Source organism: Balaenoptera musculus, chromosome 1 (assembly GCF_009873245.2).
Source record: "Balaenoptera musculus isolate JJ_BM4_2016_0621 chromosome 1, mBalMus1.pri.v3, whole genome shotgun sequence".
In the NCBI taxonomy this organism is placed as follows: domain Eukaryota; kingdom Metazoa; phylum Chordata; class Mammalia; order Artiodactyla; family Balaenopteridae; genus Balaenoptera; species Balaenoptera musculus.
In genome coordinates this window covers 74,581,766-74,600,048 of record NC_045785.1, presented here as the reverse complement: position 1 = coordinate 74,600,048, position 18,283 = coordinate 74,581,766, and the positions used below count along the sequence as shown (strand labels likewise).

General features: G+C 36.1%; 1 protein-coding gene across 3 annotated transcripts in view; it reads right to left on the bottom strand.

Annotated features, from left to right (window-relative positions):
- DNAI3 (dynein axonemal intermediate chain 3) overlaps positions 1–18,283 on the bottom strand; it is a 103,173-nt gene that overhangs the window by 35,825 nt on the left and 49,065 nt on the right. For 2 of the 3 annotated variants that reach the window (XM_036870826.1, XM_036871519.1), the window contains 6 exons: positions 16,580–16,770; positions 15,699–15,823; positions 13,520–13,609; positions 11,581–11,667; positions 10,577–10,705; positions 3,675–3,748 (listed from right to left, as the gene is read on the bottom strand). In XM_036870826.1, the coding sequence (XP_036726721.1) occupies positions 3,675–3,748; positions 10,577–10,705; positions 11,581–11,667; positions 13,520–13,609; positions 15,699–15,823; positions 16,580–16,770 (696 nt within the window). The remainder of the gene's footprint in view (positions 1–3,674; positions 3,749–10,576; positions 10,706–11,580; positions 11,668–13,519; positions 13,610–15,698; positions 15,824–16,579; positions 16,771–18,283) is intronic. The other variant, XM_036872276.1, reaches the window with a different exon arrangement.

Here is an 18,283-nt window from a genome sequence, read left to right as displayed (position 1 = left end):
AATTAATTTTTGTATAGAGTGTGAGGTAATTATTTTGCAGGTGAATACCCATTTGTCCTAGCACCATTCGTTGAAAAGACTATTCTTTCTCCATTAAATTGTCTTGGTACCCCTGTTGAAAATCAGTTGACCACAGATATATGGGTTTATTTCTGGACTCTCAATTCTATTCCATTGATCTATATGTCTATCCTTAAGCCATTCTCAGTACATCTGTCTCACAACTGTAACTGTGCAGAAAGTTTAGAGATTAAGAAGCGTGAGTCTTCCAACTTTGTTCTTTTCTGTCAAGACTGTTTCGTCTATTTTGTGTCATTGTGGTTTTGAGTTGACAGCTAATGATTTTGAACATCTTTTCTTGTGCTTATTGGACATTTGTCTATGTTTTTTGAAGAAATGTCTATTGATAATCTTTGCTCATTTTTAAATTAGATTGTCTTTTTATTGTTGAGTTGTAAGAGTTCTTTATATTTCCTTTTTTTTTTTTAACTTTTTGGGTTTATTTTATTTATTTATTTATTTATTTATGGCTGTGTGTTGGGTCTTCATTTCTGTGCGAGGGCTTTCTCTAGTTGTGGCAAGTGGGGGCCACTCTTCATCGCGGTGCACGGGCCTCTCATTATCATGGCCTCTCTTGTTGCGGAGCACAGGCTCCAGACGCGCAGGCTCAGTAATTGTGGCTCACGGGCCCAGCTGCTCCGCCGCGGCATGTGGGATCTTCCCAGACCAGGGCTCGAACCCGTGTCCCCTGCATTGGCAGGCAGATTCTCAACCACTGCGCCACCAGGGAAGCCCTATATATTCTTAATAAAAATCTCCTATCAGATATATGATTTGCAAATATTTTCTCCCATTGTATGGGCTGTCTTTTAAATTTCTTGATAGTGCTTCAAAGGCACTATCAACTTTTGAATTTTGATGAAGTTCAATTTATCTTTTTTTCTTTTATTGCTTGTTTTAGTGTCATACAATAGTCTATATACATGTTTTATATGTATATATATATGTATATATATATATATATACATATATATATATATGTATATATATATATATATAAAAAACACACATACACAGAGTTGGATTTAATGTGTTTTGTACATAGTAGGCATACAGTAAGTGTCATTTCTCCTCTTATTTCTCCTTCCTCACAGGTTGATTATGAAAATCAAATGAGATAATGTATATCTAGAGTGTTATTTTTAACACAATAAACTTGGTAAAAATTTATAATGATACTTGTTCAGTACTTCAGTATATAATGTCTTTGTAGTAATTATGTGAAAACATAATAAGAACAGCAAAGAATATGCCACATTAGCTCCATAATTTCTATCACTTAGGTTATGAGTAAACAGATTAATAAATTTAAGATATTATTAAAGAATTTAGATGTGTAAGTTAAAGTATTTAGATAAACAGATGGTAACTCGAGACTAACAAAACTTTTATTCATTTATGTGAATTAGTTAATATTATTTATTCATTTAATAATGGATAAATAATTAAAATTAATAAAAATATTAATCATATTAATGGTCAAAACATAAACCCTTGGTAGAATACCACAGATGACATAATAAAATATGTTTTAAAAAATATAATTATAGTTGGTTTAAAACCTGTTTTTCCAAATTACTAGCTCTTCTTGATCTCATTTACAGCATTAATTTGCATTATTTGTAAAATGATTTTGCTAAATCAGATAGCTTCAGTTGAACTTTCTGCATCAATCAATCACACATCCTTAATTAGCAGAATCCCTATTTTATCTTATTCTGTATTATAAGACCCTTAGTAGGCTAAAGTATAAAGACTAGAACTGATGAAGTTTTCCGGATAGCTAAAAATTGGGCTTTCTAAATGCATAAACTTTTTCTTTTTACTTTAACACTTTTGAAGGACTATTTCCAGAATATTTCCAAATTCAAGGGCCATCATTATAAACAACAATCAAGGACCTGTATCTTCACATATAACATGTAATATTTTAAGTCTGTTCAGAGCTTCTAAATGTTCTCCAAGGCCACTGAAGAATAGTATAGCTTTCCATTCTGTTGTGTTATAATCAACACTATACCATAAGCATCTTTCCATGAAATAATAATACAATCTTAATTGTTGCATAATATTCATATGACTTTGTAGGTGCTATGTGTTGTTTTTGCCTGAGCAGCAATTCCACCCTCCTTTTTAGCAAGAGCCTTCTAATTGGTTTTTTGAGAACTGCCCCTTCCCTGTTGCATGCAGTCAGGTTGGAACTGTCATTCAGGTGCTCTGCCATTCCTTCCTGGCCAAAGGACATGATGTAACAGAAGCCAGTCAGATTCTCTTCTGTCACTCTGAATCTTTTTTTTTTTTTTTTTAATTATTTTTATATTTATTTTTGGCTGTGTTGGGTCTTCATTTCTGTGCGAGGGGCTTTCTCTAGTTGCGGCAAGCAGGGGCCACTCTTCATCGCGGTGCGCGGGCCTCTCACTATCGCGGCCTCTCTTGTTGCGGAGCACAGGCTCCAGACGCGCAGGCTCAGTAGTTGTGGCTCACGGGCCTAGTTGCTCCGTGGCATGTGGGATCTTCCCAGACCAGGGCTCGAACCTGTGTCCCCTGCACTGGCAGGCAGATTCTCAACCACTGCGCCACCAGGGAAGCCCTGTCACTCTGAATCTTGAACAGTGACACAATGGTTGGAACCGATCCATTCAGATGGAAGGGGCTGGCCATTCATTCTGGCCATTCACTAGGTATACAGTGAGCCACAGGTGACAATGTATTTGCCTTCAAAGCCTCATTTCCTCTATCCATACGTATTTTTCAGGGTTGAGAATATAAAAATAGTTAACCTGCTATAGCACGTAGTACGGTATTGGCATAAACTTCCAATAAATTTATTTTATCCCCTTAAGTTAACTATAGTTAATTTCTGTTGCTTGCACTCACAGAACCTTACCTAATACGTGCCCACAGGATTAATCATGTCTCCCCAACCCCCTGCCCATGGCTGCTGCTAATGTTACTTATGCCTTCACCTGCCACTCCACAGCTGCTTCTGCTGCAATCAGTGTCTAAAACTTACAGTGTCATGATATCTATTGGGGTCAAAGCTACTTGGAGTGGTAAAGTTTTGCCAGTATTTGGATGCTAGATAATAGTATTGCCCTTCTTATGTCCTACTTCACTCTGAATTTTCAGTTCTATAAATTGGGGGATACAATTTTTAAAAATAAACATTCTTCAACATAGTTACTAAATTACTTATAAAAATACTTGTAATAAATATGCAATAAAAAATGTAAAACTCTTCCACTTTTTAAAAGAAACTTTCCCAATTAAACGTTGTTATCTTCGTAATTGTGAGATAAAATTGAATGTAAACAACACATATTACAAATTTAAAAATATGTGAATATGAAGAAACAGAATAACTATAGATAATGTTATATGACATTACCAACCATGAAACGTAGTTAATTCTTCTTTTTACAACATATTTGTATCCACAAAAAGATTTTTTTAAAACCAGCAGCACTCTAACATTCTGTCCTTTAGTTATATTAGGTTTAATTGCTACAACAAAGATTATTTAAGGAACAGAAGAGGACAATGATTTTATAAGCATCTAAAAAAACAATATATTGTTTGAAAACATATTCGGTAATGATTAAAATAAGACATACCAGTCTGCCGAACAAGTGACAAGTTGACAGGATATTCCACTTCGATTTTCAAAGACAGATCCCAATCTGTTAATCTATTTTTAAAAATGCTGGAAGTAAGTTCTGTGTACCTAGGATAGTAATGACTTTTTTCTCAAAGCTTTTTACGCTAAAAATTTTTTTCTCCTTTGCTTTAATTTTTTTTAAAACAACAACACAAACAGAATTTGGAAACTGGAAAGTTTCAAAATCAAATATAATTCTGCTATACATATTTTCCAGCCTTTTTTTCACAGAAACATTTTTACACTTTAAAATTAGTTTTAGTTAGTATGCATATAAATTTCCATCCTAAGATCTTCCAGTTAATATAGTTTGAACATTTACCTATGTAGTCATAAATCATTCTGTTTTTTAATATATAGATGATGTATCATAATTTCATTACCATTATTATTAGAAATGTAGGCACTCTGTTTTTCACTATGAATTGTGGAGCTGAACATGGGAGCTTTCATGAGATTGTTAAGCAGGTAAGATCAATAGAAAAGAGACTTGGTGTTAAATTAGATACCTACAGCATGCAGTGAATGCTGGGGTGCCTGCATTCTTTTAGTAATTAGTGGCACAACTCTGCTAGCACACAGAGGAGTCCAAGGAGGGTTAGCGGATCCTTAGAGTCCTAGAAGGTCCAAGATTCCAACCAGCTAGCTCTCAAAGGAGATGGAAGGTTTTGTGGCGACCTATGAAGGTGCTACTCTCAAATCAATAGGGAAACCATGACTTTCCCAATACCCTACTTACTTGGTAGGATTGATGAGCAAAAGGTCAAACAAAGGTGGGGGTTCCAGCAGCAGTAAACAGTAAAAGTAGGGGTGGAAGGAAGAACAGGCGCAGTGGTAAGGCCTGTTGGCAAGACCTGTTGGCATCATGGGAGCTAGGATCCTAGAAGCCTGGCTGACACTGCTGTGGCCTGAGCCCAGTCAGGATCACTTAACAGCTGCCAGCTTCCACTGTGATTGATAAACAATCCAGAACCCATCTTTCCTCTCCCTCTAATAAGGCTTCCCTGTTGTAGCAAGTTCAAGACTCCAGAGTTGTGCTTGCTCTGGAGTTTTATGTTTTAATGATTTAAAAAAAACCCACAATCATATTATAGAGTTCGGAAAATAGAAGGTTTTAAAATCAAATATAATTCTACCTTACATTCTTTTCCAATCTTTTTCATGGATACACTTTGACATGATTTGTCAAGGTATGCATGTGATTGTATGTCTTAGGACACAAATTGGATTATTTCTTTGCATAAATCTCCCAAATTTGAATTACTGGTCAAAAACTTTGAAAATTTGGATGATTTAAGAACCACATTGACTAAATTGTATTCTAAAACTTTTATGCTGGAACCAGTAATGTTGGAGTTTATTGATTTCACCATTTCATCCTTTCTAACATGGAAAATTACTAGAAAATTTCATTTAAAAATTAAATAGGTTCTCCAGGATAGATCACATCTTGGGTCACAAATCAAGCCTCAGTAAATTTAAGAAAATTGAAATCATATCAAGCATCTTTTCTGACCACAACGCTATGAGATTAGAAATGAATTACAGGGAAAAAAACGTAAAAAGGACAAACACATGGAGGCTAAACAATACGTTACTAAATAACCAAGAGATCACTGAAGAAATCAAAGAGGAAATCAAAAATACCTAGAGACAAATGACAATGAAAACACGACGACCCAAAACCTATGGGATGCAGCAAAAGCGGTTCTAAGAGGGAAGTTATAGCTATACAAGCCTACCTAAAGAAACAAGAAAAATCTCAAGTAAACAATCTAACCTTACACCTAAGAAACTAGAGAAAGAAGAACAAACAAAACCCAAAGTTAGCAGACGGAAAGAAATCATAAAGATCAGAGCAGAAATAAATGAATAGAAACAAAGAAAACAATAGCAAAGATCAATAAAACTAAAAGTTGTTCTTTGAGAAGATAAACAAAATTGATAAGCCATTAGCCAGACTCATCAAGAAAAAGAGGGAGAGGACTCAAATCAATAAAATCAGAAATGAAAAAGGAGAAGTTACAACAGACACCACAGAAATACAAAGCATCCTAAGAGACTACTACAAGCAACTTTATGCCAATAAAATGGACAACCTGGAAGAAATGGACAAATTCTTAGAAAGGTATAACCTTCCCAGACTGAATCAGGAAGAAACAGAAAATATGAACAGACCAATCACAAGTAATGAAATTGAAAACTGTGATTAAAAATCTTCCAACAAACAAAAGTCCAGGACCAGATGGCTTCACAGGTGAATTCTATCAAACATTTAGAGAAGAGCTAACACCCATCCTTCTCAAACTCTTCCAAAAATTGCAGAGGAAGGAACACTCCCAAACTCATTCTATGAGGCCACCATCACCCTGATACCAAAACCAGACAAAGACACTACAAAAAGAAAATTACAGACCAATATCACTGATGAATATAGATGCAAAAATCCTCAACAAAATACTAGCAAACAGAATCCAGCAACACATTAAAAGGATCATACACCACGATCAAGTGGGATTTATCCCAGGGATGCAAGGATTCTTCAATATACGCAAATCAATCAATGTGATACACCATATTAACAAATTGAAGAATAAAAACCATATGATCATCTCAATAGATGCAGAAAAAGCTTTTGACAAAATTCAACACCCATTTCTGATAAAAACTCTCCAGAAAGTGGGCATAGAGGGAACCTACCTCACATAATAAAGGCCATATATGACAAACCCACAGCAAACATCATTCTCAATGGTGAAAAACTGAAAGCATTTCCTCTAAGATCAGGAACGAGACAAGGATGTCCACTCTCACCACTATTATTCAACATAGTTCTGGAAGTCCTAGCCACGGCAATCAGAGAAGAAAAAGAAATAAAAGGAATACAAATTGGAAAAGAAGAAGTAAAACTGTCACTGTTTGCGGATGACATGATACTATACATAGAGAATCCTAAAACTGCCACCAGAAAACTGCTAGAGCTGATTAATGAATATGGTAAAGTTGCAGGATACAAAATTAATGCACAGAAATCTCTTGCATTCCTATACACTAATGATGAAAATCTGAAAGAGAAATTATGGAAACACTCCCATTTACCATTGCAACAAAAAGAATAAAATACCTAGGAATAAACCTACCTAGGGAGACGAAAGACCTGTATGCAGAAAACTATAAGACACTGATGAAAGAAATTAAAGATGATACCAACAGATGGAGAGATATACCATGTTCTTGGATTGGAAGAATCAACATTGTGAAAATGAGTATACTACCCAAAGCAATCTACAGATTCAATGCAATCCCTATCAAATTACCAATGGCATTTTTTACGGAGCTAGAACAAATCATCTTAAATTTGTATGGAGACACAAAAGACCCCGAATAGCCAAAGCAGTCTTGAGGGAAAAAAATGGAGCTGGAGGAATCAGACTCCCAGACTTCAGACTATACTACAAAGCTACAGTAATCAAGACAGTATGGTACTGGCACAAAAACAGAAACATAGATCAATGGAACAAGATAGAAAGCCCAGAGATTAACCCACGCACCTATGGTCAACTAATCTATGACAAAGATGGCAAAGATATACAATGGAGAAAAGACAGTCTCTTCAATAAGTGGTGCTGGGAAAACTGGACAGCTACATGTAAAAGAATGAAATTAGAATACTCCCTAACACCATACACAAAAATAAACTCAAAATGGATTAGAGACCTAAATATAAGACTGGACACTATAAAACTCTTAGAGGAAAACATAGGAAGAACACTCTTTGACATAAATCACAGCAAGATCTTTTTTGATCCACCTCCTAGAGTAATGGAAATAAAAACAAAAATAAACAAATGGGACCTAATGAAACTTCAAAGCTTTTGCACAGCAAAGGAAACCATAAACAAGACGAAAAGACAACCCTCAGAATGGGAGAAAATATTTGCAAAGGAATCAACGGACAAAGGATTAATCTCCAAAATATATAAACAGCTCATTCAGCTCAATATCAAAGAAACAAACACCCCAATCCAAAAATGGGCAGAAGACCTAAATAGACATTTCTCCAAAGAAGACATACAGATGGCCACGAAGCACATGAAAAGATGCTCAACATCACTAATTATTAGAGAAATGCAATCAAAACTACAATGAGGTATCACCTCACTCCTGTTAGAAATGGGCATCATCAGAAAATCTACAAACAACAAATGCTGGAGAGGGTGTGGAGAAAGGGAACCCTCTTGCACTGTTGGTGGGAATGTAAATTGATACAGCCACTATGGAGAGCAGTATGGAGGTTCCTAAAAAACTAAAAATAGAATTTACCATATGACCCAGCAATCCACTACTGGGCATATACCCAGAGAAAACCGTAATTCAAAAAGACACATGCCCCGAATGTTCATTGCAGCACTATTTACAATAGCCAGGGTCATGGAAGCAACCTAAATGCCCATCAACAGACGAATGGATAAAGAAGTTGTGGTACATATATACAATGGAATATTACTCAGCCATAAAAAGGAACGAAATTGAGTCATTTGTGGAGACATGGATGGATCTAGAGACTGTCATACAGAGTGAAGTAAGTCAGAAAGAGAAAAACAAATATCGTATATTAATGCATGTATGCGGAACCTAGAAAAATGGTACAGATGAGCCAGTTTGCAGGGCAGAAGTTGAGACACAAATGTAGAGAATGGTCATATGGACACCAAGGGGGGAAAACTGCGGTGATGTGGTGATGGTGGTGTGCTGGATTGGGCAATTGGGATTGAACATGTATACACTTATGTGTATGAAACTGATGCCTAATAAGAACTTGCAGTATAAAAAAACAACAAAACGACTATACTAAACTTTCATTGGGTTATTTGTATGGAATATGTTAATATAAATGTTTCAGACATTACATGAAATTTCTAAAAATCTTATATTTGTATTTGTATGGAAATATGTATGGAAATATGTTAATATAATGTTTCAGACATTACATGAAATTTCTAAAAATCTTATATTTGTATTTGTATGGAAATATGTATGGAAATATGTTAATATAAATGTTTCAGACATTACATGAAATTTCTCAAAATCTTATATGTTCTGGTATAATGTTATAAGTAATAATCTAGTTATTACTTTAAAATGTATATCTCAGAAAATAACTAATTTTCTTGTCAACTGCATTATTATGAACTTTCATCAAATCTTTACACCGTGGTCATTTTTAAGTCTTTTGTCATTTACAGACAGTCCTGGGTGTACTCTGATGATTTTGCAAATATGTTCCTATAAAGGGTTTCATCTTCAAGAAATTCATGGAAAAGACTCTGACAAGTACAGGTTTCTGGTAACTGACTGTACTGCTGAACTGAATGAATAAGCATTTTCAGAACTCTAATGAAAAACTGATGAACTCATAAAAGTGCTAACAAAAGATCAAGATGAAAAAAAAATTAATTACATGGGACTGAGTGAACTGATGAGGATGAGTATAATTTTTGTGACTTTCTGTCTGAATTTAAAAAAAAAAAACAATCCCACAAGGACTCAGAGGCAAAGAATATACAAATCAATTTTCACTGCAAAGTAAAGGAGCTGTTACAGTGGAGGATTACTGGACTGAATGTCAATATTATGACATAGTATGAGTGTGTTTCATGTTTGGTAATTGCAATCATTGTTGCTTTTGTTGTGGTCATCCATGTACAATGCTTGGTGTCAGTCTATTTGTGTCTTGTAAAAATAAAATACAGTGTGTGTGTGTGTGAATAAAAAAAAAAAAAAAAAAAAAAATTAAATAGGTCCAATGGAAAAGAAAAAAATCAAATAGGTCCAAAATAGTACATTATTGTTCCTTTATTATTAATTTCTTTGATATTAGAAAGTCTGAATAATTTTCCTGTTTATCTACTAATTGTTTTTCAGTATATGTCCTTAGCTTATTTACTGGAAAATTTGTATTCACCATATTTGAGGCAAATATTTTTCTTCATTTTGCTACTTGCTCTTTATTTTTTAATTTAAAAATTTACATGTGTATGTTTTGAATTTCTTTCAGTATTAATTAGCTTAGAAAACTATAGAATCCAGAAATACGATATTCTATTTTGATTTGTTGTATTTATTTTGGTCCATTATAACTTTGAAAAGTAATTGTGCTTTTGCATAATCCATTTGAATACCTTGAAGGGCTAATCACCCTTCATAACTCTAAGTTTTCAGAATATTCTTTGATATTCTGACCTTTTAATTTTTCAAAGTACATAGTAGACTCTTAGTTCCTTGAGGGAAACATTTGGGAAGCTTACTAGTTTTCAAATTCACAAACACCAGCCGTTGTGGGTCAAGTAAAGAACCACAAAGCCATACTGCAGCGCAGATGCTAGGCAGTCAGCTGGGCTCACTCACTGCACAAATAGTTTTCACCTACCAGCCTCATGACGCACTCAATTCAAGACTGCCTTGCAAAATGACGCATTACTACATGTCGCAGATCTTCAAGGTTGTATGCTCTAAATAGTTGAAATCATAAACTTTAAATTTGCAAAGGCTAAGGGTGTAAAATATTTGCACTCTATTTTTACAACCTTCATTTTCTCCACTGTTGTATTATATCAGTGTTAATACCACCTACATTTTTTATTTTTATAAAGCACTGAAGTTGACACATTGGCCTTATTCTCATCCCTAAGTCTGATCTTGGTCTGTCAACAGTGACACAACTGTGTGATGTGTGGTTTCTGGTTATTTCACAATTAAAATACAAATGAATTGTTGACTTGAAACATCCTCTTTGAATAAAATTTTCGAAAAACTTACAAGCCGGCAGGAGAAAAGTATGAAGCCATCAAGACTCACCTCAAATGTGTCAGGCAGCCAATGTATATCTGTAATAACTTTCCTATGTCCATTTTCTATTGAGGAGACTGCACAGTGTCTGATATACATTGCTTCTTTATTACTCTCTGGTTCAAGGAGAAACATAGGCTGTAAAATGTTACGAGAAAGTTATGTGCTAATTTCAGAGAGCTGATGAAGCAACTCATACTTTACTTATCATTCCAATTAAAATCAATGATTTGGAGAAATACCAGATCAAGGAAAAACACAAATTAGTGTTTCTATGTATTATATAGTTAGATAATAAGATTATCTTCTTTCTACTTCAGTTTAGTCTAAGATTTTATCTCTAAACTTTTAACAAGAATGACTGACCCATTCCCTAAAGAACCAATGAGATCCCATTTTTGAAGGAGTATTTCTGTGAGTGCACAGAAAAGCACATCCCATGGTTTCTTGGTCAGAGACCCGTGATGCTTAGGTTGAAGGACTGGGGGTGAAAATGTGCAAATGGTGGGTGAGTAGTGAGTTGGGAGCTGAGGAATCTCTTCCCAGACGTCTTGGCAGAATCCACAGCTTCACAAATCATGGCGTATTATTACCCGGAAGGCTTGTAACCCCTTCGTTTTATACACGAGAAAATTGATGCTTGCTGAGGGGGTGGGGGACATATCCAAACTCACAAGACTGTGATCTAAAGGCTGGATGCATGGACCTTCTATCCAGTGCTCTTTCAACTACATCACTTTAGGCAGTCCCTTGGTCCCTTCATTTTATTTAACAACAGTAACAACAAAAAAGAACCCCTGGGACAGACAGTACAACCTATTTAGTGGTGTTTTTAATCAAGGGCCTACATAAAAGTGATTCAAAACACATCCACAGCAGATGTGAAGACTTAGGAAATAACACTTTTTTTTTTTCCTAGTGAGTCTCTGTTTAGCTTGGCAACCCTGTTGTGTACTTTTTGATAAACTCCTGAACGGAAAAAATTTGCAAGTGAAAAGTTATAAAAAGCTAACCTTGAGTGTGACGTTTTTACTTCTACTACCATCTGCCTTGATGTTTTCTATTCGATCTGCATGTGCGGTAATATCCCACATGACAATCTAAAACAGAAATAAATGTTATTACAACATACTTTCAGGAACCAGCAAATTGCATCTTGAACATTTTAAAAACCTATTGGTAGTGCATGCACTCTGATAAATCAACCACCTTGGGAGGATAATCAAATTTAGCCTACATCGTAAGTCAGCAACTCTTATTTTTTATCTTTATTTATTTATTTTAACATCTTTATTGGAGTATAATTGCTTCACAATGGTGTGTTAGTTTCTGCTTTATAACAAAGTGAATCAGCTATACATATACATATACCCCATATCTCTTCCCTCTTGCATCTCCCTCCTTTCCACCCTCCCTATCCCACCGCTCTAGGTGGTCACAAAGCACCGAGCTGATCTCCCTGTGAGTCAGCAAATTTAAAGCTTATATAAAAAATGCTTTCTTCTCTTTATTTATATTTTTGGCTTTATATATTTTTTATTTATTTTGCGCTACACATACATTTATTAATTTTGTTACTCTTAATTTTTTCCTACTTCTCCATCCTGTTATTCAGGATTTTCCCCTTCTTCTTAATAATGTTTTCTTCTCTTTAAAAGAATTTTCAGCACTTTGATTTTTGTGCTGTGTTAATAAATGCTAGTGGGGTTTTTTTTTGTTTTTTTGTTTTGTTTTATTAAATCCAAGATAGGCATAATGCAATTCTCTCTGATTTGGGAAGAGTTCTTCCTCTGTTTTAGGGAGTGTGGGGACAGCTGCTTTAGACGCAGGAGAAAGCAGTCTGTTCTCCAGAATTAAGTACAAACACCCAAAATTGTTCAAAAGGCTAGGAAATGATGATTTCTATTTAATTGAATATTATGGCCAACTCTGAATTTGCATATACACAGATAGTCATTTTTTGAAAAATCAGAACAAAGCAGAATATGCAACACTAAATTAGAATAATTTTCAATGACTAATAATTTTCAGTACACTAAAATGTAAACAAAATGTCAGGATCACAGAATTGTGAATAGTTTTATTTTCAGCATTTGCTTTTCTAAAATATTCTAAAACAAAGTTGTGTCACCTTCTCAATGAGTAAAAACGGCAATATTTGCAGGGCTTGGAGGATGTGTTCTGGGTCCTCACTAGATCACCAGTTATTGTTGAATAAAACCGAGGAAAAAAATTAGTTTTCTTAGATGTTTTTGGTTCTGGATAAATGGGCATGGATGATGCAGACATTTACATTTCAACTACCTAAAAGTTTTCCTAGCCACACGATAAAAAATCATTATACCCTTGTAATGGTCAAACTCACTGTATCACAATGAATTTAAACTTTGATCATATAATAGCTATAAGATTTTTGTTTTGCTCTTTTGGAGAAACAGGCAATTGGAAGATAGAATCTAAATTTTATATAAATTAGATAACTTAAAAGAGAAAAAAGAAAAAATCAAATAGGGTATCAAATTATACACACATAAATTCAGTGATATAGGTATGTTTTCCAGAGAATTCTGTTTAAATTCTGGATCATTCCCTAACTCCTACCTCTAGGGAAATTTCAGAAGAGGGCTCTTGACCAAGAGGTATTATGCTTATGGTTTTTGTTCTTCCCTGGAATCTTGTACAATGCATGGTTCTATCCCAGCAACACAAATAGATCTGACCCAGTTTTCTTCCAGGGTCAGATCATAACTGGGTTACCCTGTGGACATCTTGAGCCCAGATACCATGTCTAACACATCTTCATACCCCAGTTCCTGGCATGGTGACTGGCATACAATTGACATGCCTTCCCTCTGCTGAGTTGAACCCTTAAGTTAAAAAAACTACCAGTCAAAATGTGTTACAGAATGCTGTCTAAATTAATAAAGAACTGAAAAAAAAAGCCATATGTACCTGCCCGTTTATGCACCCTCCAGCAATGATATTAGGGTCGCTTGGACAGAACTGGAAGCAGAAGATGTCATCTGGGCTTTCCAGCATTAACTATGGTAAACCCCCAAATTCAAGAGAGAATGAGAAAATCTATTAAGATCATGGCTAGAAATAATAAAGTCAAAAGTCTAATTTTATAGCTATTTATAAGAAACATGCACATGAATTCCATTCCCAGAATTCTACCTCTGGATTGGAAGCTGCTTTTGCTGAATTTTATTCTGGACATTGATCATGCATATGAGAGCAGGTAGTTTCTCAAGGGGACCCAATCTCCCCTCCCCTCCCCTCTGTGCGTCATTGCTAGGGCATGTTATAATTTTTTATAAATAAAAAGACTATGAAATCAGTGTTTCTGAAAAGTGTGGAGAGCAAGCTCTGGGGGCCAGGATATTTGGATGATTTTTTCCCTGCTGTATATACCTAGCCTGGCACAGAGGTGAGCACTCAAAAATAAAATGCATTGAAAAAGAGAAGACGGTGGCATTGCCAGTGATAATATTACAAATTTTAAAATAATGCAGAACCCATAAGGTAAACAAAGCCAAGTGCCTGGAGGGTAGGGAGGAAGTCCTGCAAGGAATACACCAGTGTGAGGAAATAGATATACTAACCATAGTTAGCACCTGAGCTACTGTGTTACCACCAAGCTAAACACTTGCATGGTTACCGTTCTTTAAACATAACAGCCAAAAATACAGGCCCCAGAGGCCACTGGTTTGCCACCACTGAGCTAAAGATTTCAAATTGGAATTGAGGTGAATTATGTTGGTTTATTAGGTACTTTGTGGATTCTAGAGAAACCTCTACTTTTGAAAATGAAATCTTTTAATACTTTCCTATAGTTTTGATTAGAACAAAGACAAAATTAATCATTTGCATCATATCTTTAAGAAATTATTTGCGTGTCTTTTTAAAGCTATTCTTCAAAATAGAGGAAAGGTTAAAAAAAATTTTTAATAAAAATAAATAAATAGAATATAATTAACTTTATAAGTATATTTAACAAAACTATAAATTTTATATGGAATTTCTATCTTAATAAACTGATTACTGATTTCCTTAAGAAACTAAAATATATAAATAACATTTCTATTAAAAAAAAATAGAGGAAAGGAGAGTCTTTCTTTCCTCTTCCTATTTGCCTGGAGGTTCAGCCACACTTCCATGGCATGGAGTGAAGAGTAGTTCTACACTGCTGGAAAATGATAGAAAACACCAGTGAGAGAATGGCACCATACTTGTGGTAAGTAGGCTGACAAGGAAGAATGACAGATCTGTCATTTTGATCTCTGTATCTATGAAAAAGCATCTAGATCCTATAACAGTAAAACTGCCTTAATTCAGATGAATTAGGGAAGAAGGAATAAGGGCACACTAGGGTTTATTAGGGAAAGCCTTAATTATATAATGCTTTATAAAAACAAAATATTATATTTAAGTATGTTGAAAAAACTTAATCTAACACTATAAAGCACCCTCCCCCTAAGCAGAACTCATCTTGAGCAGGTACTGGAAATTGAACACTGCGGGGGCAAACCCAGCCTTTAGCCTTATTTTATTTGGACTGCCGTGTGTTTTGGTTTGGTTTTAGTTGAGCTGTTTAAACATTGGGAGATCACACACAAAATTGCTGGATTTTCTTGACAAGTGGGACCACCTGGCAAGGAAAGCAGAAGAGTAGCTGTTCCCATGGATGGGCTGGGTACCCTCTAGGGCCACAGTCCCCACCATTCCCCACTGTCTCCCACACAGTCATCTTTACTCATTACCATCTCCTACTGGTGATCCTTGGAATTAAGGAAATCCATGTGAAACTAAAATCTCTTTGCATTTGAACAATTAGTACCTAAATAAAGTCCATAAAAGAGTTTGCTCTTTAAAATCAATTGAACATTCCTCTTACAATTTTTTTTTAAATAACATGTTGATTTGTTCAATATATCTTTTCAATAAACTAAGTGTAAACTTAAATTTTGCTCAAATTGAATGATGACAAATTCTGAATTGAAGAAAGCCTAGCTTTATAGGGGTTTACAACGTTAACTGATTATAAAGTATTTTGCAATTAAAACTGCTAAAGATATGTGAAAGTAGTAGTTAAAATTTTTAGAACATGTGGATGACTCTCCTTCATTACCTGAGGATGTATGGGATCGGAGAAACTCCAGAAAAGAATCAGTGATGGTTGCAGCAATAGTTTACCAGAAAAGTGGACCCTCTCTTCAAAGGAGAGTCGTACAGCCACCGACACAGCTATTAGCCCTGATAGAAACACAACTAGAAATTAAAATCTGCAGCAACTGTGCATGGAGAAGTGTTTTTAGGTTTTGTTTTCCTACACAGTCACTGTTCATTTCCATTTTGATGAAACTTGTGTAAAAATATTCTACAGGAGACCAAGAGTGTTTTTAGAGCTCTACTGTCTAATACATTGGTTGCCAGTAGCCATGTGTCACTTATTTAGCACTTGAACTGTGGCTGGACCAAATTGAGATGTTCACAAAATAAACAGTGAACTTTGAAGACTTAGTAAGAAAAAAAGATGTGTTGTGTTTCTTTTTTTGTTCTTTTTTGTGAGGAGAGGGCCAATGTTGGGCAGAAAAGGAGGAAGAAAGAGGACACAGATGGCTCTGTCCATGGTTCCACCCTCACACATTCCTATCCCCTTGGCTGCTGAGCTCTTTAAAGGAGGTGTATCTCCTATCCTGCCCAGTAAGCTGAGAGTCAGGGGGAATGAAGTTCCAGATTTGGCGTTGCACCAGCTGGGTGACCTGAGCCAGTCACTTTCCTGAGAGCTCTGGTCCTCTCCTTATAAAGTAGAGACCACAATGTGGTCCCACAAGGTAGCTGGGAGGACACATGATGGAGAGAAGGTGCAGAAAGTGCTTGGCAGGTGCCTGCACTCAGGAATGGAAGTTGTCTCATGGAAAGTGAGCTAGTTTGCAATTCTACATATAAAAGCAACAGATTATTTTAATGTCATCCCAGAAGGGAATCCCAGTCATGATTCTGCCTCACCATAGATGATCGGATGCCAGGAGACACAGGTGATCATCTTCTCCGTTAGGTTATGCAGGTCAGTAAAGGACTGGTACTCTTTCAGGTGGGTATCAGTCTTGTCCCCAAAGGTACCTTCTTCTTCTGCCAGGCTTTTCCAGTCATTAATAAATGTATTCATGATTTCATTTTGCTGCAGGGCTATTTCAACACTATTTTGTAAAAGAAAAAAAAAGGAATCAAGATGTTGGATTTTAGTATTCAGTGATACGTCTTTCAGCAGCTCCTCCTGCTTCATTTATACTGAAAGAAAAAGTATTCTCAATTGTATTTGGTAACTAATGAGTAATCCTGTGTGAAATAAATGACTTAAGAGAAAAATAATTCAAGATAGTGTGCTACTCAGGACTGCTTCTAGTGCCAGGAAGCTGTTAGTTGACAGCCTCTAGCATCATCACAACTCGCCTCAGTTTCCCAGCCAAGGTCATGCTTTCTCCCAGTCAATGACTGAGCATGGTGGGGGTACCTTCAAAATGGCGGAGGAGTAAGTCGTGGAGATCACCTTCCTCACCACAAATACATCAAAAATACATTTAAATGTGGAACAACTCCTACAGAACACCTACTAAATGCCGGCAGAAGACCTCAGACTTCCCAAAAGGCTAGAAGCTCTCCACGATGTACCTGGCCGTGTGGCCAACAGCGTCTTGGTGCTCTGGCTGGGTGTCAGGCCTGAGCCTCTGAGGTGGGAGAGCCAAGTTCAGGACATTGGTGCACCAGAGACCTCCCAGCCCCACATAATATCAATCAGCAAGAGCTCTCCTAGAGATCTCCGTCTCAATGCTAAGACCCAGCTCCACTCAACGACCAGCAAGCTCCAGTGTTGGACACCCCATGTCAAACAACTAGCAAGACAGGAACACAACCCCATCCATTAGCTGAGAGGCTGCCTAAAATCATACTAAGTTCACAGACACCCCAAAACACACCACCAGACGTGGTCCTACCCACCAGAAAGACAAGATCCAGTCTCACCCACCAGAACACAGGCACCAGTCCCCTCCACCAGGAAGCCTACACAACCCAATGAACCAACCTCACCCACTGGGGACAGACACCAAAAACAATGGGAACTACGAACAAGCAGCCTGCTAAAAGGAGACCCCAAACACAGTAAGTTAAGCAAAATGAGAAGACAGAGAAATACGCAGCAGATGAAGGGGCAAGGTAAAAACCCACCAGACCAAACAAACGAAGAGGAAATAGGCAGTCTACCTGAAAAAGAATTCAGAGTAATGATAGTAAAGATGATCCAAAATCTTGGAAATCGAATGGAGAAAATACAAGAAATGTTTAACAAGGACCTAGAAGAACTAAAGAGCAAACAAACAATGATGAACAACACAATGAATGAAATTAAAAATTCTCTAGAAGGAATCAATAGCAGAATAATTGAGGCAGAAGAACGGATACGTGACCTGGAAGATAAAATAGTGGAAGTAACTACTGCACAGCACAATAAAGAAAAAAGAATGAAAAGAATTGAGGACACTCTCAGAGACCTCTGGAACAACATTAAACGCATCAACATTCGAATTATACGAGTCTCAGAAGAAGAAGAGAAAAAGAAAGGGACTGAGAAAATATTTGAAGAGATTATAGTTGAAAACTTCCCTAATATGGGAAAGGAAATAGTCAATCAAGTCCAGGAAGCACAGAGAATCC